This window comes from Falco naumanni, chromosome 3, assembly GCF_017639655.2.
Source record: "Falco naumanni isolate bFalNau1 chromosome 3, bFalNau1.pat, whole genome shotgun sequence".
Taxonomy (NCBI): domain Eukaryota; kingdom Metazoa; phylum Chordata; class Aves; order Falconiformes; family Falconidae; genus Falco; species Falco naumanni.
The window spans coordinates 18,572,144-18,593,931 of record NC_054056.1 but is presented as its reverse complement, the minus strand read 5'-3'; the positions used below and the strand labels follow the sequence as shown (position 1 = coordinate 18,593,931).

The 21,788-nt window shown below is 42.7% G+C and overlaps 1 protein-coding gene across 6 annotated transcripts in view; it reads right to left on the bottom strand.

Moving 5' to 3' along the window:
- The window catches only part of LOC121084905 (collagen alpha-1(XV) chain-like), a 135,824-nt gene that overhangs the window by 48,323 nt on the left and 65,713 nt on the right, over positions 1–21,788 (bottom strand). For all 6 annotated transcript variants that reach the window (XM_040586959.1, XM_040586961.1, XM_040586962.1 and 3 more), the window contains exons 13-21: positions 19,717–19,779; positions 17,428–17,463; positions 16,771–16,923; positions 12,190–12,258; positions 9,298–9,342; positions 6,858–6,893; positions 3,086–3,148; positions 2,160–2,195; positions 1,983–2,066 (exon numbers count right to left, since the gene is read on the bottom strand). In XM_040586959.1, coding sequence (XP_040442893.1) covers positions 1,983–2,066; positions 2,160–2,195; positions 3,086–3,148; positions 6,858–6,893; positions 9,298–9,342; positions 12,190–12,258; positions 16,771–16,923; positions 17,428–17,463; positions 19,717–19,779 — 585 coding nt within the window. The remainder of the gene's footprint in view (positions 1–1,982; positions 2,067–2,159; positions 2,196–3,085; positions 3,149–6,857; positions 6,894–9,297; positions 9,343–12,189; positions 12,259–16,770; positions 16,924–17,427; positions 17,464–19,716; positions 19,780–21,788) is intronic.

Sequence of the window (21,788 nt, the reverse complement as noted above, 5' to 3'; positions counted from 1 at the left end):
AACAGCTGGTACTGATATTTATTTTAGTTCCGTAATTCCAATTGCAATTGATACTTGCAGTAGTTCTTTTCCTATCTGAAGCTAACTACAGAAGTCAACAAAATGTATTTGGATAATTTAATCTTCTATCTCAGCAAATGTATAGTAATCAAAGGTTCCGCTCTCATACAAACATTTGTGAAGTAGGTAGAACTCAATGTTACACATAATGACATATACTTACACGTGCACATGTTCAGTCAACTGTATCAAAATCCAGCATACCAAGTCCTCCAATAAATCATCTGATTAACAACACGGAGGATTTGAAGCACGTGAGGATATATGGCTCTTGCTGTTCCCCCTCCCCAAATATCTGTTTGTTACAAATGTACATAAAGCCCCATATACTATGCACCCAACTTCATGAGAGAACTTGCTTCTTAAACTCCAAGGTGTTCAGAGAAGGAAATGGAGTTTTGTATGGGTTGTAATACACCTAACGCAATACAGCTTCTACCAGGCTTTAGTTCTGTAAAGCATGGTGAAAGTAGCTCATACAGTTCCGGAGAACTCAGAGGCTAGGTTTCTTCCCTTACATAGATGCGTGGGCATAGTAGGGAGCTATGCAGCCTCCAGCTAACTACGGTCATTAGTTTGCTGTTAGCTTCAATAATCTTTTTACATTTTTTATACATACTGTCCTCCCTCTGAGGCTCTCACAGTGTTTTGTCAAGTATTAATGAGCTAAGGAACAACACATTCAGGTTCATTAGTACTGCAAACAGAGCTGTTCAGTCACTGATGAGAGCTGAGGCCCCGCAGTGACACCATGAGGGCAGGGCTGTGAGAAAGAACATGATTTTTACATCAGCATTTCTGTCACAGTTATTGAGGAACTTCCCAGAAACACCAACAGAAAAACGATAAAGTGTAGAGCTGGTTAAAGTCCCACTTTGAGCAGGACTTTTAACTAGATGATATTCAGACACCCCTTCCAACCAACATTTATGTGAATCTGTAATTTTGCTCATCCAAGATCTTGGATCCTAAGATTCTGTGTGGATAATAAGTAAACTTAATAAAAATACCCAACTCTTTTGGGACTGTTTATGTGGGCTATGGGATGGCAATTTATGCTATATTTGCTATCAGTAGCAGAAGTGTTACTGAAAGCCTAGTTGGTTCAGTCAACAAAAAATGTTGTATGTAGCTCAGCTTTGTGTTAATGTTGGTGCCCAGCTACCCCAGCACAGATTTCTCACCTGGGCACTTTCTCTTCTTGCAACCACAAATCACTCCTTACTGCTGTTATGTGGTTTCTGTGGGTCTGGCTGTCTCAGGCACCTTCAGCTCTGAGAGGTGAAGAACTTCCTGTAGCCACTCACAGCTCCTCCAGATCTCAATGTCATATCAAGCCAACCACAAGGATTTGAAATGGAATTAATCCTAATGTCTAGCCTTCATACTGCTAACTAGTATTGTTTTTGCAAAGGCTGATGTAGAAAATATACATGCAGCTAAAGGATATTAGGCAGTTTTGCTGAGCTTCAAGTGTTTTACCCTTTGATACTTTGGGCTGTTGCTTCCACAACAGTCAGTGCTCTGGTTGGTATATTGGACACCTGTCAGAAAACGCAACCTATCTCTCTCCTACATACTGCTGTGTCTTGGGTGCTTGCTTTGTTAAACATTCCCAGTTTTGTATTTCTCTGTTGATTTTTATTTCATGTTCACAACCTCTGCAGAATCACCTGGACAGCTTGTGAGTTCTCAGTGTGAGCCCATAATTCTTGTATATAAGCTCTTCACCCACTCTCCTCCCCATTTTGTCTTTTTTTAAAAAATCCATTTGATATAAAGACATATCGAGATTTTTTTGTTTTGAGGAGTAAACTTATGACCTGAACATCAACAGCAGCATTGCCAGTTTGTTAACGGCTTGTGCCTTCTTCTCTGTAAGATGGGTTACAAAGACTTTAATGCTTGACAAACGCACTTACCTCAGGTATTGCTATGATTGGTCCTGGTGGTCCTGGTGGTCCTGGTGGTCCCACAATACTATTCCCGTTCTGTCCTGGTTCACCCTATGTCAAAAGCATTACAGGTGGAAAACCCATTTACTAAGTACTACATTTCACCCAGGTTCCCGAGAAAGAATGAAATCCACACAACCTCACCTGCAGTCCTGGGTCACCCTTCTCCCCTTTTGGACCCTGCATGTGATAAGACAAATGGGTGTAAGTGATTTAAAAGGTAAAATTTTGAAAATGGGCTTTCTCTAGCTTCACAGAAAGCACAACAGTAAAATGCAGGTACAGAATGATCAGTCCCAGCGCTTTCGAACCATGGGTGGGGCCATCTGCTTTGAGCTCAGACCCTCTGAGGATTTGAAGCCTGAAAGCATTTCCCAGCACGTTTGACAGAGTTCACAGGTGACCAGCAGAATGGGCACACAGCATTTGATTAGTTGGGGATTAATTCAACAAGCCTTTCTTTCAGTGCACTGAGGTCAGCCATGCCTGTCTGCTCCTTCCTTTTCCAGCGTTAGCCAGCTCAGCTGTGCCTGGGATGGCCCAGTGGCCCCGGGCAGGGGAGCACAGGTGCGTTATACAGTCGGTTTTCAGGCAGGTTGCTTCCAAACTTGCTCAGCCCCTCAGCACAGCTCACCGTAGCAGGGAAGCAGACAGCTTCACTGCCACCAGTGAGAGGGAGGTGGCAGGGGACAAGCTGTGGGACTTCCCAGCCAAAGGGCTCTGCAGTCCTAGCAGCTCTTAAGCATCAGAAATACATTAAAATTACCTATGAGCCTGCTAGCTTCTCTTTTATTAAAAGCAGAGCTGATTTCTGAATAATTAAAAGCAAAAGGAGCATCAAAGAATTAGAACTAGCCTCTGGAGATGCCAGATGAGGGAGGCAAGGGCAAGGGACACCCTGCTCCCATGCTTGGTGTCTGAGGCAGCTGCTCTGGGTTAAGCAGGACAAACCCAGCCCCGGCTCTCCTGCGCTGCTAGCCAGTACTGTTAGGGCTCCTGGTGACCCTTAAGCCCTAAGCTTGGGAGCCTGTGTGTGCTGGGTGATCACAGATGATGACAGCCCTACTCACCACATCTCCGGGTCGTCCAGCAACGCCAGGAAAGCCTGGTTTTCCATCTGTACCCGGCATTCCCTGCCACAACAAATACACTGTCATTCTCTCAAAAGTGTATCCAGTTGCATGCAAGCAGGAGGCTGCCACTCTTGGGAGTGACACAGATGGCTCTGGATGGGCTGACCACAGGGCACGTCTGTGGGGCCTCCGTGGAGTCAGCATCATCTCATCAGTCCTCTGCTCCCTCCACTCCTCCTACTCTTTCCCAATTCCAGAGCAGTTTTTTTTTTTTTTTTAATGCAGCTTCAACCATTCTTCTCTGTTGCTCTCACCTCCACTTAGCAAAAGGTCGGTTTCTGTTGCTTTCCCCAGGTTATTTCCACCCTTCAGTTAAGTGACTCCCAGGCTGGAGGATGAGGAGGAAGAGGCATTGTATGCACATGGGATTTGGTATATGGGGCAAAAAGTTTGATAGCCCCTGCTTTAGTTTAATGCAAGACTGTATATTGCTGCTAAGAATCTGACAGTTACTCTATTCTATGGGGAAAACAGGTTTCACTCAGTAATGACAACGCAGTTCACCCAGAGGAAAATGGATAAAAGAAGACTAAATTCTTAAAGGACCAGATAAAGAGTGAACTGCATTTTTTGCAGCTCTTTTTCTCCTTGTCATATGAAAGTACAAAGGAAATGACACAGAACAGCCTAACAATTCATTCAAGTGACAGATTAGCCCTGCTTTGGTTTAATAGTAGGGCTATTTTTTGTTTGTTTGCTTGTTTGGTTAGTGGGGGTTTTGGTGGTTTTTCTTTTGTTGTTGTTGTTTGGGTTGGATTTTGGGGTTTTTTTTTAGAAGAAGGCTGTTTTAGTTCTTAGTTTTTCTTCTGCTTCAAGAAAATATATTTGGGCTTTTACAGTACATAGTATCATGAAAATCTAGTAGACAGACAATTCCACTTAAAGGTCAGCTCAGTAGCTGTCAAAAAGATAAGTGTAAGCTATGTCTTGGAAAACAGACAAATGAGGAGGTGGGTGAAGGATATTGTAGAGGCTTCTAAAAGCAGAAAGTGGTTAAGGACTCACACTTCTAATAGAAGAAATAGCGACCATCAAATGCAAATAGCTGGAAGAGGTTCACAGGATGTATAATTAAATTGGCAGAGCACCTTGCACCAAGGTCTTGTAAATTGTAGAAGTTTGCATGAGTTCCAGGGGAGACATCAAGTTTACTTGAAGAAATCTAATTGTGGTTCAGACACCATTTCTAGCTGAGAAAATCCCCGACTCATAAATTGCTGGAGTCTAAGAAGTCACTTAGGAGAACTATGATGCAATACTTGGCCTTTCATAAGGCCAAATTGCATCTAAGCATCTGCTCAAACTGTGCATGCTTCTGACATAGCTGGAGACAGGATGCTAGGATAGATGGATGTGACCCAAAAAAACCCCACTGAGAATTATCTAATAGTCTACAGCAGTGTCTTGAAGAACGACAGAGTTTCAAAGCATCCAAAGTCAAATGGTCTTCCCTGCGGCATTTCTGGTGTGATAGAAGAAAGCCAAATTAACAGTCTGTAGGACACAAAATTCCCTCTCTTCTTATGCCTTACTACAGAAGCACCAGCATAAAAGATTTAATGTGTCCACTTCATTAAGCAATTATATTCTCACTGTTATTTCTACTTTTTGCTTGTGATCAGCAAAGCATGTGGTTCAGGAATAAACACTCCATTTGTCAAAATAACTTCTGAAGCACTCTGATTTTCATTTTATAGATGAGTGCAGGATAAAAGGTGTCTCTGAATGCTAATGGGATTTAGGCACCTAAGCAACTACTGGGATTTAGGCACCTACCTGACTAGTAAAAATGGTACTTGGGACTTAAGTCTCTTCAGTGCTTGTGAAAAATTGTATGTTTCTATTTGGAATACTATTCTATTGGTAATGGGGCAGAGGAAATAACCTTGGACCAACAGTATTTCTGCAACAGAATACTGCCATTTCAGGCATGCTGGTACCTGCAGATCAGCCTTCTACTATTACAAATGCTGAATAATTTCAGCAATTGATTCTCCAAATAAAATTTAATTTGGAAGAAAAGATCCAGGATAGATGTTTTACTGTAAAACGTATCCAGAGGCATTCTTATTTCTAACTCACTCCATATTTTAAGAATATAACTCATTGCTCAAATACAAGAGGACTAAGATCTTTTTGAATCTGAGGACTGAAGAGATAGATCGATTATTTTTAAATAGCACTGTAATAACTCCACTTACAATATATGCATGTGTTTGAAACGTATTCATCACTTCAACAATAATTATTACTAGAACAAGGACCACATAACAAAGCACTTGTATGCATAATAATTAAGAAAATAACACATAGTCTCAAACAGATTAAAAAGAAGAGTTAAACAACTGTCCCGTGCATCAATGCATCAGCTTTGATTATGCTGACAAATATCATGGCAACACTCAAAATATGTAGAGCAGATGGAATTTATGGCAAGCAGAGTCCTGCTACATTGTTGTTTTTTTAAAAATAAACAAGCAGATGCTGTTAGAAGACTGTGATAATACTCTCATAAATATTCAGCAAGCAGAAGGGTAGACTCATGATCGCTTTTATCTCGTTTCCTAGAGCAACTCTTGATTTCAGTGCTATGCCAAACGCAAGAGAAGCTTTTGGTTTTGTTTTACTTATTATTATTTTATTTTACTTTATTTCATTTAATTCTGTTTTATTTTATTGTATTTTGTTCTATTTTATTTTATTCTATTCTATTCTATTTTATCCCATTTTCTACAAGTCGCAGCCCCGCCCTCTGCTGGCTTAGGCCTGCAAACGGCAGGAAAGTCAGCCGGGGCTGCGGGCAGCCGCACAGCTGCAGGCAGGAGCCCGAACCCGAGCGGACCGGGGTGGTGCCAGTGCCCCCGCCCGGCCCCGCCCCCCGCCGCGCGAGGCAGCGCAGCCCCGGGCCCGGCCCGGGCTCACCCGGAGCCGCAGCAGCGCGGGGGGGTGGGCAGGTCGCCGCCGGGGGCACAGGCGGCGCCCCCAGGGAAACCCCCTTTCCAAAGAGGAGAGCGAAGCTGGGAGCACGGCAGCCGCAGCGCCGGCATTTAAAGCTCCGACAGACGAACGCATTGCTGATGCGGTCTGGGCCTGGCAGTAACGCCGCTTGGGGGGCGGTACTGGGCTAGGTGACCTCTGGAGGTCCTTCCAGCCACCGCTTCTATAATCTTGCACCTCCCGAGCGGTCTGGAGGAGCCTGGCTGCCGGTGGTGAGCAGGGTCTAGCACAGAAACAGGCGACAGCATTAGTCTGTGTGCTGGGCACCGGGCTGGGGTCCCGCACGGCCCCCGAGCTCTCCGCGGGGCGCAGCAGGGACTGGGCGCAGACCGCAGACCCGTGCCGTGGGGAGGGCTCCGGGGGGCAGTGCGTGCCTCACCGGGAGAGGAAGGAGCTGGGGGGCATGTGGGACTTAGTTTTTTATATAAGCTTTGCTGATACTCTTTTTGTCCTGGCGAAAAGGTAGACGGTCGCACAAAGCACCATGGCGTCATGCACCTGGGGATTTAAAATACAATTTTAACCATATTTTAAACAGAAGTTACACTGGCTCCTGACAAATGCAATTCCACTGAGAAAGGGTTCTGATTTTTCCAGATAAGCCTCCCTGGGCTTTAATATGCTGGCAGAGCAAGAAATATTCATTATTGACTGAGTGCATTAAGAGAAAGAAACAACTGAAGTTTTAGATCAAGTTAAATGAATTCCCCACCTTTGAACCTGGTGGACCAATGTTGCCTCTTTCCCCCTGAAACAGAGACACAGCAGGGCTCAAATATCAAACTGAACAGTCATTACAAGGATTTAAAACAAGTATGTTACTTTCCTTACAAAAAAGGGGACTGAATGGAGTAAAATGATTAGCAAAAATAGGGCATATTTTTGGTAAAGTGATGCTTAGCATGCATTTGTGAATTGGTTCTGTGGGCTTAACCTCCCACTTCCTACCCACACCTTAGAGTTTCTGGTCACCACACATAGTTTTTGCCAAGCATCTACCAAGCCACATACCCGAACCTTCATTTTGGTGTCTGAAACCAGCACATGGTAACATTCCCCATATCTACCAATGCCAGAACAATCTTGTGCCTCCACAAATGACCCACCATCTTCCTTCAACACGGTTAACTCAGCCTCCCACAGACCACTGCTCTCCCCATCCACTCAGCCACAGAGCCATACCATGAGCAATGTACTGAGTACTGCACTGTTCCACCTTTGGGACTAATTCTGCACTACTCTGGCTCTGAGCAGACATGATTCCTTGATTTCATTATAGACTGAGAACATGCAATTTAGTTTATTTCATTTGAGATGGAGAATATAAACAGGCCATTGCCTTAAATGTTGTTTATGCTTATTGTCTTTTAGGAGTGCTTATACTCATGAATGCATGAATACTGTAGACTGGTTTTTACTGGAAACAGTTTTTCATGATAATAAAAGTGAGAGCAGAATTTGGATCTGTACTTACTTGCTAGGAAAGAGAGAAAACCTCAGTTACAGCAGGCCTTCTTTTCACAGATCTACTAGCTAGGATATTTGTAGGATGAAGGATGCATGAAACATAACTATACCTTAAACTCATGATGCATTAGCTCTTGGGTTTTGAAAGTGGGCGGTGGTTGTATTTTGCCACTGTTGCCTAGTGGAGTCATTTATAACCATGAAAAGTGGGTGTAAAATTCATTCCCATGAGAATGATAGTGTATTATAACCACTTTATATTAATTTTGCTCTAGTGTACCTGATTTTGTAAGATGTCAGGCAATAGTATGTTCCTTTCTCTGCCTTCATGATCTTTGGGATGAATGACTTAAGATTAAACAACTAAACTCTTAGTGTAGGCGGCAGTGAAGCCTCTTGGCCAAGGTCTGTGACTATCTTTTCAGTCCCAGTCCAGTTCTTAAATGCTAGGAATCATGCTACCTCCATTTCAGAAATCTTTGTGAGACTTGTTTTCACAATATTTTAGAAACAAAATTTCTAATTAAGGGCAGAGAATAATTTTTTAACAAAAAAAATATGTGGTTTTGGCATGGAAACTCAGCACCTACTCCTGTCCATAGAGCAGCATGATGTGAGAGCACATCTATTCTAGCCAGTCCTTTGCAGTATAGTTCACTAACACATGCTGTGCAACCACGTGATTTTTTCACTGCCAAGGAATGTTGTCCTCCATCGTTAACAGCAGCAGTACCCAATGGAGGGCCTTTTTTCAGCCCTATAAGCTGAGCTCTACAGACTAGACGTAAGGGACTGGGCAGATCTTGGATTGCTGCTGTTCTCTGACACAGATGCATGCTGGAATGTGCTGGTCAGTGACCAGTGCTGTGTCTGTTTGAGTGTAAATTTTAGGAAAAGAGGATGGGGGGCCCCACCTATTGGTTTCCATTTCCTGTTCTCTCAACGTTGCTGTCAGTTCCCAGGGCAATGAAGACTTCACATTTCTGCAACTCCACATTTAGGGAGCTTGAAAAGTGTTGTCATGCTGTACTATTAACCTGAGTGGTACCTGAGTTTTACACAGGAATAGAAAGAGCCTCCTCCTGCCTAAGGCCCCATTCTGCAAATCTGACCTTTCTTCCTATGGTTTTTCATCTCTCCGCTTCTTCCTCATGGGTTACTTAACCAACAGTGGCACCAAAGAGGTAAAATTCAGTCACCACTGAGCTCAAACCAAAACCAAGGCAAAGCAGTCATGACATCCCCCTTCTTCCCCCCAGCACCTCCCAGAATGTTTTCTTATCACTTTCTGGGATCATGCCTGAAGGCCTCTTCCTGCAGGTTTCTCTTTCAACAGCATACATGTAATCTCTTGGAAACCAGAGTCATGTATAAATGAGTAACAAACTACCAAATATCCTAAAAAAATTAAACAAAAATGCCATGGTACACCAAGTGCCCTGGAATGTAATGGCCCAGCTGGAATTTAATAAATGTTACAGTGTGGATGTGAAATAACTCTATTAATAAACATTCTGGGTGGATACCCAGGGTAAATGGGAACAAAATTTGTCCTATCCTTAGTTGGTATGCATATGTTAAACAAAAGCTGTTTTGTTAAGGCAAATGCTGGGAATATAGAAATAAAAAACATATGCCAAAGCAAAATAGGTTAGTTTTCAAGTGTTCCTTGTTACATAGAGTACCTTTGGTCCTAATGGCCCATGCTGTCCATGTCTTCCTGCAGAACCCTACAAAATTACACTGAATTTACTGGTAAATCCATGTAGCATTTCATAATATGTTTCTCAGAAAAAAACCTAATTCATAACCACAATTGTTACAAAAACAATGCTGGAGACCAGTAGTATCGAGAGAGTAATAAAATGCAAGCATTATTTTTTTCTAACAAATACTGCCTTGCTCCACATTATCGTGCAACAATCTAAAGATTTTTTTTCCTACAAATATATAATATTGTCACTGCTTGCTATACATAATTTTAGAAAATATTAGAAATAAAGTTGTTCAACTGCATTTGTTACAAGGGATTGCTTTCAATTGCTTACAATTTTTGTAATTTGCCTCCTTGGCTAAAATGAAGATATGTTACTAGTTTGGAGGCAACACGGCATTGTCTTGCCAGTTCAAGTTTAAAAGTAGCTTGAAACAAACATTTGGGCATGCAAATTCCTCTCCTGCCTCAGTCATAAAGTACAATTGTGACTCTTTTGATGGTAAAATGAACACCACTTTGTTATTGATCATTTTAGAAAGCTGAATGAAAAAAAAAAGTTTTCAACAAAATGACTGAGTTGTCTTCATTGAGAATATGAAAACAAGATACTAATAAACCAAACACCAACAAAACTTTACACTGATCTGTGGAAGAAAGAGAATCGAAATCTTGGAAATGATTGCTGAGCCTACAGGCAAAATAAAACTGATACTTTTCATTCAAAACATAGCTACTACTTTCTCATAGGAAAGTAATAAAAAATTCAAGAGATACAAATTTAGTGCAGATAAATGTAATTTATGTCCTAGCAGCTGCTTTGAGTTACAGCCCTCTTAGAAGAAGATGCTTACAATCAAGAACCTCTGGAGTTGTCATAGGGTGTAAGTGGCTCATAATACTTTTCATGCAGTACAAGTAAGAATGTAGAATCATTTTCATGATTACAGGGCAGTTTTTATGTGCCTCATGTTCTGAGTCAAGCTTTGTGGAGTGACTAAGCAGTAATAGGAAAACAAAATTCCAGGATTTTGTTCAGCTGCAGAAAGACATTTTTGCAGTGTTCATAGATGAGTGACTTGGAAACAATGCCTGTTATAAAATCAAAACTGAGAGTAAGGCGGCCCTTTACACTGCTCAGAATGGGCAATTTTGGCACTGGTTTTGGACATCTCATTTTGGACACTAGCTTGCTTCATCTAACAAATTCTATTCTTATTTTTGTAACTGTATTTTTTGTGCCACTTTTTTAGTATCTAGGAAAAGATGTAAGAGCGGACAAAGGCCTCCAAGCTATTAAACTGAGTCAGCTGTAACTTCAGTGGCTCACAACTTTAAGCCAGCATGGTAAAGAGCTTCTCAAACTCGCTCCTGTCTCCCGTGTTCAGTTTGTTCCTGATGATTCATGGAATCACAGAAACAGGGTTGTGCAGGGCCTCTGGAGGCCACCTAACCCAGTCACTCCCTTGAAGCAGAACCATCACCAGCTCCCAATCAGGTCAGTCATGTCTCTGTCCAGCAAAGTCTTGAAAACTTCCGAGAACAGAGATTCCACAAACCTCCCTGGGCACATCACCCTGGTTCTGCACTAACCTCCTAGTGAACAGGTCTCCTAAGGTTTCGCCTGAACATCTCAAGCTGCAAATTGTGACCCCTGTCCCTTGTTGCACTGTCTGGCACTGCAAGGAACAGTTTGGCTTCCTCATATTTGCAGCTGCCCCTCAAAGACTTGCAAGCAGCTATCAGATCACGCCCTTGTCTCCTTTCGGCCAGACCGAGCCACCTGAGCTCCTTCAGCCTCTCCTCAGTGGTCACGCACGCAAGGGCCGTGCCAGCTGCACGGCTTTCTGCTGGGCTGTCTCTGGCTTCTCCACATCCTTCTTGAAGTGGGGTACAAAAACCAAAAAGGATTCTGTATGTCAATACAGCCTCACGAGCCCTGAGTAAAGGGTTATAATAACCACCCTGTACCTGTTGGCAACGCCCTTTCTGATGTGCTCCAGTGCCTGGCCTGCCTCATTTGCAGCTATGCTGCGCTGCGGCCTAGCATTCAGTCTGGCCACAGTCAGCAGCAGCAGCACTTTCTCAAACTTGAGCACCAAAGCTTATTCTTTTAATGCTAGGCTTTGAAAGTCTGTTTCTTTTGGAGTGAACAGAGGGCCAGACTTCTGAAGCCCAAACTAGAACAATGCCGACAGCTCTGGGAGGAACACTGGGCAATTAATTGCCTGCTTCGGGGAAGGCATTATAGGCTGCAGTTTTGATGTAATTGCTTAGAATGAAGACAAATCTAAATGATCTGGTAAGTCCTGACGCATTGTATTCCTATACACCATATTTGGTGTTTTAAAGTGACCCATACAAGCAAAAATCTCCCAAGACACGGTGACGGAGGAAAAAATATCCCTTCTTCTGGGACATTGCTCCCACACTATTGGGAACATTTTTTTAATTTAAAAATGGTATTTCAGATTATGCACATTTGACTATCAGACTATAACATTTCAGTTTCATTAGTATATATAATTCATCTTCATATAGCAGAAGGGCATCTGTTAGGGTAGAACAAGAAATACGAAACCACCTATTTCATCCTTTAATCTCTCAAAAATATACTGGAAGAGAATGCAAAAATCATCAGCTAACAAGGTATCAGAGAAATATAATGCAAATTCTTTGGAGAACACAGGTATTGTAATGTCATTCTAGAAAACCTGAATCCAGTGCAGTGACTCCAAATCTATAGCTGACTGGGGCTATGTATTTCACAAAAGCAGAGAGGACGCTTTTGTTTTTGAAAAAAAAACCAAACAAAACACCCCAACAACAAACAGCACTCCCCTCCCCAAGAACATCTACTTACCTTTGGCCCTCTTAATCCTGGAATTCTGGATTCACTTAACAGGCTAATGGTACCTGATCCTTCCATGTCCTAAAGGAAGAGAAAAGATGCTACAGAATTTAAGAATTTATCTTTTTTTTTTTTTTTTTTTTTCTGTCTCTTTATTCCCTCAACTGTTCTGTTTTCTGGAGTCCTGTAAAAAAATATTAAAAGATACTGAACAGAAATATTTTAATCTTTTCTCATTAACCTTTTTTTGACCAATTCTTGATGTTCTGGAGATAGGCTCCACTCAAATGTGATAAAGGCATGTTGATCTTCCTTACAGAAACCCTGGCCTTTACAGTCTTGCCAGTTTGACACCATTTCTCGAGCTCTTCAGGCTGGACAGTGTCAGGCAGAAGGGAGATGGCATCACTGTTTCAGGCACGTGCTATGTTTAAGCATGCTGTAGCAGTAATTTTCTGTTTAGCATTTACCTGCCACCTGGCTACTGACATACTGTGACAATGAGTAAGGGTTACGTATACTGATTTAAGGCAAGGAGAACTTGCAGGCAGTTTCTTAAGAGCAGCAATCATTATTCAAAAAGAAAGGTCCTTCACAATTATCACAGTTTAATGTTGAAACCCTTCCTAAAATACAGTGTACTGAAATGAAATTGAGCAGAAAAAAAAATGTTCTATCACAAAATTGCAGAATTAATTATGTGGTAGGGATCTCAGAGGCTACTTAGTCCAACCTGCCATTGAAAGCAGCATCAACACTGGATTCAAATCAGGGTGCTCAGGGCTTTTTCCCCTCAGGTCTTGGGACCTTCAAGAGACAGAGTTCTGCAGCCACAGCAAGCACCTGTTCCAACATTTGGCTGTTGTCAAAGTGAAAATATTTCACTTCTATGAATTCAGGACCTCCACTGTTTCAATTTAGGACTGTTGTTGCTCATCACTCTGTGCACCACTGTAAAGATCCTGGCCATGTGTCTTCTCAATAACCTCCTTTTAGGTATCAGAAGGCTGCTAAAATGCTTGAGCCTTCTCCAAACTAAGCTCAGTTCCCTGAGTCTTTCCCCCAGGTCATGTGCTCCAGCCCACTGACTATTGTCATGGCTCTCTGCTGACTTCAGAAAGGTGTCTGTGAAGTGGAAGACCTTGAGAGCAGCATTCATATTTCCTGTAGAGATTTTGTAGGGGTTTTAAAGGACGCTACACAGAAAGCAGCAATCTCTCTCCAGCTCTCACCGTTCTGGCCACGATATTCCAAATCCATGGCAGAACCAGGAGCTCCCAGTGCCAAAGCAGCCAAAGCAATAAAACTGCAGGCTGCCACAATTATCTGTTTTACCCCGACCCCCACCACAGCCACATGTTCCTACCCCTTGCCTTATGCCTAATCTAGAACTCGTCAGACTGTGCTTCAAACCATCTGGATGAACCATGCCAGCAGGGAACTGTTTGCTTGCTTTTAGCTGCAGTTTTAAATGCAGCTATGCTGGCTTAATTGTTTCCTTTTCTGAAAAGGGAAAAATCTTGACCTTTGTTTGCTCTGCTTCCCTGCTCACAGCCATACAGGCTTCATTTTCACCCTCTGTGCCCTGTGTTAAATCCTCTCACTTTCCTGTGAGCCACTTTATATCACTAAAATGGCAGAAAATACATTACTTTTTGGGGGTGGGATGGTTCTCTAAAGTTTTAATAAATTAAATTGGCTTGTGGAAGGATTGATGGAACACTGGATGTCAGTGCATGTGAAGGGCAGGCATGTGCCAGGAATGGCTGCAGATGGGAGGAAGAGCAGGAGCAAAGCAGAATCTACACCTCTTAGTGACAACGAGCCCTTGTGTCAGCTTATCCTGATTAGAGGACCCACACTCCTCGCCTGCTTAGCTATCTGCTAGTTACTGACTGGAAATGGCTCAGATTACCATAGGTCTGATGTACCTTCGTGATGCTATAAGGGAAAGGAAGACCAATGAGATCAGCTTAAGCTGCTATGGAATAACAACCTAGCGCCAAAGTCTGGAAAACTTCAACTGATCTGACTGCAGTGAAAAAGATAGACCTCATTCTTTTGCCCTTTTCCACCAGCTCCACGAGAGCAAGAACAGGAGAAGCAGAAGGAGCACATGGCTGGAATCAGGTCTTTCCTTTAGGGGACCAAGGTGGGAGACACTGAGTCATCAGGTGGCCTCAAGTCCTTTTATGCAGCTTCACCTGAGACTGAATGTTACTCAGGCTTTCGTTGTGCCCCTCTATCAGCTGCCAGTATGTCAAATATAAACAGAAAATCTGCTGATATTCTGTTTATCCTGTTTAACCAAACACTCGTTACTTAGGGTAAACCACAAGCTGTGTTTCTGGGTCCTTCTTTCCCTTGCCTCCACTGTGCCAATTTATTTTTCCCTTTAGAAGAGCACTTGATGCCTGCTTTATATAACACACCATCGCTTTTGACATCTGCATGTTTTTAATGGGTTTACCAGGTACCTTCTGCAGCTCAAACTGTTCTTTTGGCAAGCATAAGTGCCAGCAAACCCCATGCCATTTGGTTTTTGCACATAGCTGATCACAGATGCTAACAAGTGCTAACAGGAATGCTTTGCAGAAGCAGCCTTACAGCAACAAACAGACTGCCAAGCAAAAGGTAGTGCTGCCCCATTGAACCAGCAGACCACGGCGCTGCCTTAGCAGATGGCAGGGGTGGGCATGCAAAAGATCAGCTAAACTAGCAAGTCTGTTAACAGTAGTATTCCCCTCTCAGGGAAATGACAGCCATGCCAGTTCTGTTTGGACTAGATGAAGTTCAAGATGAAGCCAGTCAAGATAGTGTTGCGCAGTCAGAGCTGGGATCCTTCTGTGTCTGTGTCTATAAAAGTGGGGACTTCCAGTTTTCATCTCTCCTGATCATCTGCTAACTTGGCTCCTCTGAGACTTAGGTATCAGAGGTGGCAGAGTTTGGTCCTAAGCACCTACCTGCAGGGAAGCTCTTTGGTGTCAAAGAGAGGCAAAGCTGGCTTCCACTCAAATGGTGTGAATGGGGAAGAGTGGAGTCTCTCTTAACACTGGCTCCTCAAGGGTCACAGAAGACGGCTGTAAGTCAGAGAAGCCGTCATCCTGGGCTAAAACTCAGACCAGGCCTAAGGACGAAGGTGTGGCTTGCTGGTAGTTCTTATCTCATCCTGAGATGAGTGCATATTTATTCAGGTGAGACTCTGTACCAGCCTTTATAGCACACCTAAGTTAAGAGAAGGGAGTATTTGTACGCTTAGGCTTTGTGCTGTTCCTCACTAACAATTGCCATGCTGGCAACTAAGAACTTGCTGGAGAGAGTTTTTTGTCCACTGACATCCACTGACAGCAGTGAAATTATTAACCAGTAGTGTATATAGTACAACATTAGTCAGGCATCAGAAATCAGAATACGTCTCTAAACAAGTATTAGTGGTCACCTCTGCATCTGGAGTACTTAAAGTGTCTCTGGAGTGGAAATACAAAAGGGGTATTTCTAGAGGAAATACAAAAGGGGTAGTCTAGATGCGAGAAGAAATGTGTGAGTAAACTGGTATCTTTTAAACACCACCACTTCACTGCAGCTGTTCTGCAGATGGCCAGTAGCTTTGGTCAAACATTGCTTAATGCTCTGATGAAACTGCCCTCAGTTTCTATGCAAAATTGTATTATATCCCATGATATACAAAAAGGAGAACTCTGGAAAGACTTTCCTGAGCCAAACAGCTAAATTAGAAATGAAAAATGCCTGGAAAAAGAAAAAAAGGGAAGACTCATATGTAAATACTGATGTAGGCAATTTGTCAGCCTCTCTTCCCAAAGATGTTAATTGCAGTAGCTCTAGCTCTTGATCTTGAGTGTGCTCCCCTTGCCTTTCTGTATGCGAAGCCACTTTCTGCTCCAAAGAAATAATCTTAATGAGTTCTCAAATGACACATAAAACTCAGCTTGAGTTGGCCAGATCTTGTATTTTAAAGTGCTCAGGATATTATTTTCAGGAGTAGAAAGAGTAGCATCTACCCTTTTTTTTTTTTTTATAATAGAGCCTTTTTATTGTGAGTAGAACGGACCGTGAGGTCAGATGGCCAGCATCTGTCTCTATTTACACATTACATATGTGACATGCCTTAACTAAATTTGTGGCTTCAAGAATGACAGCGTAAGTTATAGCTTAAGGGGGACCTGCAGTTCAGTTTTAAAGAATACTGGCAGGTCTCTATGTATATTTAGATCATTGTGCTAAATTATTTAAATGAAAAGAAAGTGCTAAGGAAGTTTTCCCTGGTCATACAGTATTTGAGTATTTATATTAGCAATTATATAAGCATCAAAAATAGCACCTGTTGCTACCAAATAGTTTCATGAAAATTGCCCAAAGAACTCCATTACTTCCATGGTCTAAGCATGGCCAATTATATGGTCAAATGCAAAAGGCATTGTAGGCTACTCCTAGGCAAATTTCAGTCTAGAGCAAATGACTTTATCTGTCATCAATTCAGCCTTAAATAGCTGTAAAATATACAGGTGATAATGCTGTCCCTCCCCTGAAGGAAGCAGATTCATAGCTACAACAAACTCCATAATAGCAAAATACCTCAAATCCCATATTGTAGCTTAGTCCTGGAGGCCCAGGAGGTCCAGGAGGCCCAGGGGATCCAGGAGGTCCTGGAGGTCCAGGTTTCCCAGGAGACCCAACAGCACCAGCTTCTCCTTTGAGGCCTATTGATCCAGGGACTCCAGTATCACCCTAAAATAAAAGGTCAGTCTATTGGTATACTGAACATGCCTAAGTAGATGCAAGTAAGTATAATCATAGAATCATGGAATGGGTTGGGTTGGAAGAGACCTTAAAGACCATCTAGTTCTGTCCTCCTGCCATGGGGACACCTTCCACCAGGCTCTGAGCCCTGTCCAGCCTGGCCCTGAGCCCTTCCAGGGATGCAGCACACCCCCCGACCGTCTTTATGGCCCTCTGGACCCGGCCAGGCAGGTCTGTGCCTCATGCTGGGGGCCCCAGAACTGAACACAGTACTCCAGGTGGGTCTCATGAGAGCCAGGCGGGGGGAAGAATCACCTTCCTCAGTGTCCTGGCCACACTTCTTAGAGAAGTATGTCAGCCAGCTGAGAAGCCAGGCTTGCTGACTTCATTAGGTTTGGCAGTAATAATGTTTAGGGCTTCTCAGCCCTTTTAAGTGATGTGCTGTATTACAGTGACACTGTTATCCCATAGAAACACTTCTTTTTTTTTTACCTTTGGACCAACAGAACCAGGAAGACCTCGATCACCCTGTAAAAGAAAACCAATCTTAATTACTTACAGTAAGAACATGAGATAAGCAACAAAAGCACAGTTATGGTATTAGATTTCTGTGTTGTTTAATTTGATGTCATAATATCCTTTACATGAAACATTAGACCTCTTAGTCAAAAAGAAAACAATCTAATTCAGGCGTTATAGTAACAAACCAATAGCTCTCGTCTAGTATGCAGACAGTATGCAAACTTGTGTCTCAATTATTGCTGCAGATTTTAAAGGTCTGGAACACACAGAATTAAGCATTGCAGGTCACATCCTCTTGCTTTTGAACGTACATGTCAAAACCCTCATGGGACACAACAGAAGCAGAAACTGATCCCACACAAGTTGTCGAGGGCACCGTCCCAAACCAGGGGCATGATGAGTATGATTTTAAGGCTCCTCTGGAGCAGTCAGGCTATTTGATTTGCTTTTATACACTTCACTTAGATACTGTTTTTTCCACTTCTAGTTCACAGAATAGACAGAAAGTCACAGCATGCAAATACTTCTTTTCCAAATTGCACTGAATCTAATGAAATTAATCGCTATATTGGCAGGCTCCTGTCCTTACTCATTCAACAGAAATATTACTTGAGTAAGATCTGAAAAAAATGAGTAAGAACCAGGAGTAAAATGCTAACAATGTTTTCTTCCAAAAGTAATGGCAAAAAACCACATCAAATTTCACTCCAAGGAACAAACTGAGTTTACTTTCAGTGCATCCTGCAGATTTTCCCTATAATCTTCTCTGGATTATTTGGGAATGATGATTAAAAATAAGGTATTGCAATATAGATTAATCAAGGTTTTCAGAAAAAAAGAGTAGCAGAAATGGAAAAATCCTATTTTCCCAAAGTGCTGAGGATTGTATTGAGCAGGTGCAGATATGTAGTGCTTTGTTTCTAGTTACGGGGTTTTTATCAAATATACACAATGCAGAAAACAGGCTCAGTGAAGTGTCCTTTTTTTTTTTTTTTTGAGGATTATGCCCTTTTTGAAAATTTAATCTTTATTCCAGTTGCTTCCCTTTCCACATCCTTCTCTTCTTATAATATGTGGATTAGATTCAGTTTATTTCACCTAGACTTATTTCTATTCTTAGACTCCTTTGCGTAAAACACATACCACTGATCACAGCAGATACAAGAACAAATTTATAGCTGTTATCTCTTTTTGATTTCACTGCTTGCCCTACTGCTGTACTGCTTATCACCTTACTGTGCTGTGCCCGGGAACATCCTGATAGCAGCAGTGGCAATGCGCTGGGGCTGGCAGGTGGCCAGGGCATTGCTGCTGTTCCTGTGCTGCTGTGCTGGACAGGCTTGAACTCCAGTGTGAACGCGAGTCAAAGGGACTGTGACCTGTGAACGAGTCCACGCTGCAGCAGGTATACCCCTGGAGAGACTGTGGTGCACAGATCAGGCTTCACTTGGGGAAGGTGCACCACTAAGGGACTGCAGTCTGTAGCTAAGACCAAGCTGAAGCAGGGGCAAGGGAAGTTTATTGCAATATTAAACCCTATGGTCTGGTCCACAGGGACCAGGGGTGAAGATTGTAATGAAAATACCTTTAAATTGTAAATTGGGATTTGAGTTGCATGTTATAGTAATTACTGTAGCAGGAACCTCTTTTTGCTAGCCAGGCCAGGAGCAAGGGGAAGAGTTCATTGCAATGTTAAACCCTATAAACTGGCCCAAAGGGTCAAGGGGTGGAGAATGTCATGGAAATATTTGTAAATTGTTGTAAACCATTATCTGAGTTGCACGTTATAAGAGCTACTATAGCAGAAACCACCTGAACCAGTGGAGGACAAGCCTTACAAGAAGCAGTGCAGCAGTGACCCGACCTGAGCCGGCTTTGGGGCTCCACACAACACACCACCTCTCCTGTCCTGAGTGACCATCGTAACAGGTGGAGCCCAAAGTCATGGAGCTTGAAGACTCATCCATATGAGTCCAGCCATGACTGCCGTTTTAGTGGTGAATCACAACAGAGTAGCTCATATTGCATTTTGCATGTTGAATGCTGCACGAAATGAGTCTGTACCCAACAGGGAACTCTGGATTTCTGAACATGCCTTTTGAGATCTGCTCTAACATGCCATTAGCAGCTGGGTTCAATTAAACAAATACTGAAGCCAGCCAACACTGTGTTGCAGGGACAACAATTTATGATTTTTACAGCCTTAGAAATGACAAAGATTTTCCACTGAAGTAGGAGCAAGACAGACATTTAACTTACCTTTTCTCCCTTCTGTCCTGGTGGGCCAACCACTCCATCAAGACCAGGAGGACCTTGAGGACCCTGTAGATGACAGTAAATCTAAAGCACGTACCAGTTGAGAGCTCAACTCCTAGCATATGCATCTAACTATTTTGGACCAACTGATGATCCAGCATTATGAAAGACTAATGTGTAGCACCTAACACCATTAAGTTCTAACATTTGTATTTCTTGTCTTCTGACAGTTTGGCTGTGTATCAAAAGAGTATTTAGATATATTTTAATAGAAAACTATGTCACACAACCACAAAATAATAAAAAATAATATAAACCAACATAATGTAAATATAATGTTAGCATGCAAAATAATGGTGCTATCCAAGCAGATTTTGATGGCACTGCTCCAGATGGGATGGGGTTGAAATCCATGTGTACTTCAGCCATCCCCACTTTTGGTAACCTCGATGCCAGGTGAAAGCTAGCTGAGAAACCGTTCGTATTGACTAAGTCAGAAAGTGTCCCAGGTTTTCTGTGTGCTTCAATTTTGACAGGAAAAATGTACATTTACATCTCCACCCAATTTCCTGCATTATATCCATGATTTAGCACACATTTGAGCGAGCAGCCAGGCTGGGAAAAACTGGCTTTGTAGGGTCAACCAGTCAATACAGGTACTAAAGCCCAGCCCACGGTAACTAGTCATGCAAGAAAGGGAACAGTTGCACACATATTTGCACAGCCTCTGTTTTTAAAATCAGGTTCTGAAAGCTTTTAACTAAGTTTACAGGTGTGCATTCTGGCCTCTGAGAATCTTTTACCCATTTTTTATTCTTCTGTTTTAGGGAAGGATATAAATGGTTGCAGAAGGAGATAGAAAACATTTTTTTTCCTGGTCTTTGCAGAATGGTCTCAAAGGCCTCATTTTCCCTGCTCTCCCTACTTTCCCCCCACTGTTTTTGCCCTTTGGGTACATTGTGTGTGACGGAATAACTAACTGATTCTTTTTAATGTTAAAAGATCAACAATATTTTCAGAATTTTTCAAATATTTTCATCTTGTATTTTGCCATGATTACATAGACAGAGGAGGATTAGAAAAGATGTTGGACTAATAACAATAATTGTTCTAAATTTTAGTGACTATTTCTCCTATCCTGCTTAGTAATTTTAAGTTTCATTGCTCTAAAATTGCTTGTTTCCTTTACAGCTTTTAAACAGTCTCTCTGATGTAGCTAGCAAGCAACACCTGGAGATTTCTTATCCACTTCAAGATGTTCATGCATTTATGAGCTACTTTTAAAAAATTACCATAGATGTCCCTGTTTCAGCTGGGGTAGAGTTAATTTTCTTCTTAGTAGCTGTTGCAGTGCTGTGGTTTGGGTTTGGTGCGAGAATAATGTCGTCAAGGGCCTTTCAGTGAGCAGCTGTTGGGAGGGGGCACGGCCGGGACAGCTGCCCCCCCCTGACCGAGGGGTGTCCCAGGCCATGCGCCCTCATGCTCAGCATGTACAGCTGGGGAAGGAGGAGGAAGGGGGGACATACGCAGTGATGGCGTTTGCCTCCCCAAGCCCCCGTCAGGCTGGAGCCCGGCTGTCCTGGGATGGCTGAGCCCCTCCTGCCCGCCCGGGGGGAGTGGGGAACCAGGAATGGGGAATGGGGAGTGGGAAATGGGGAACGGGGAATGGGTGTCTCCTGCTGCTTCGCTTGTGTGTGCGGCTTTTGCTCTACCTATTACACCGTCTTTATCTCAACCCATGAGTTTTCCTGCTTTTACCTTCCTGATCCTCTCCCCCATCCCACTGTGGGGGGAGTGAGCAAGCAGATGCATGGGGCTGAGTTGCCGGCTGGGTTTAGAGCACAGCAAAGTGATTTAGCATACTTCATTTTCCTGAAAGCACTACAAGAAAAATAATCCTTGGCTTTATTCAGTGTCAGTAAAAGCATCATTACTTTTTATTTATTCTGGTCCAGATTCACCAGTATCTGTCTGCCAAATGTACATCCTGCTGTGGAGTAATGTGCTATGGTTAACTAGACATTTATTTGGGTGGAGATTTTTTTTTTGTAAAAAATGTGCATAAAATCCAAGGT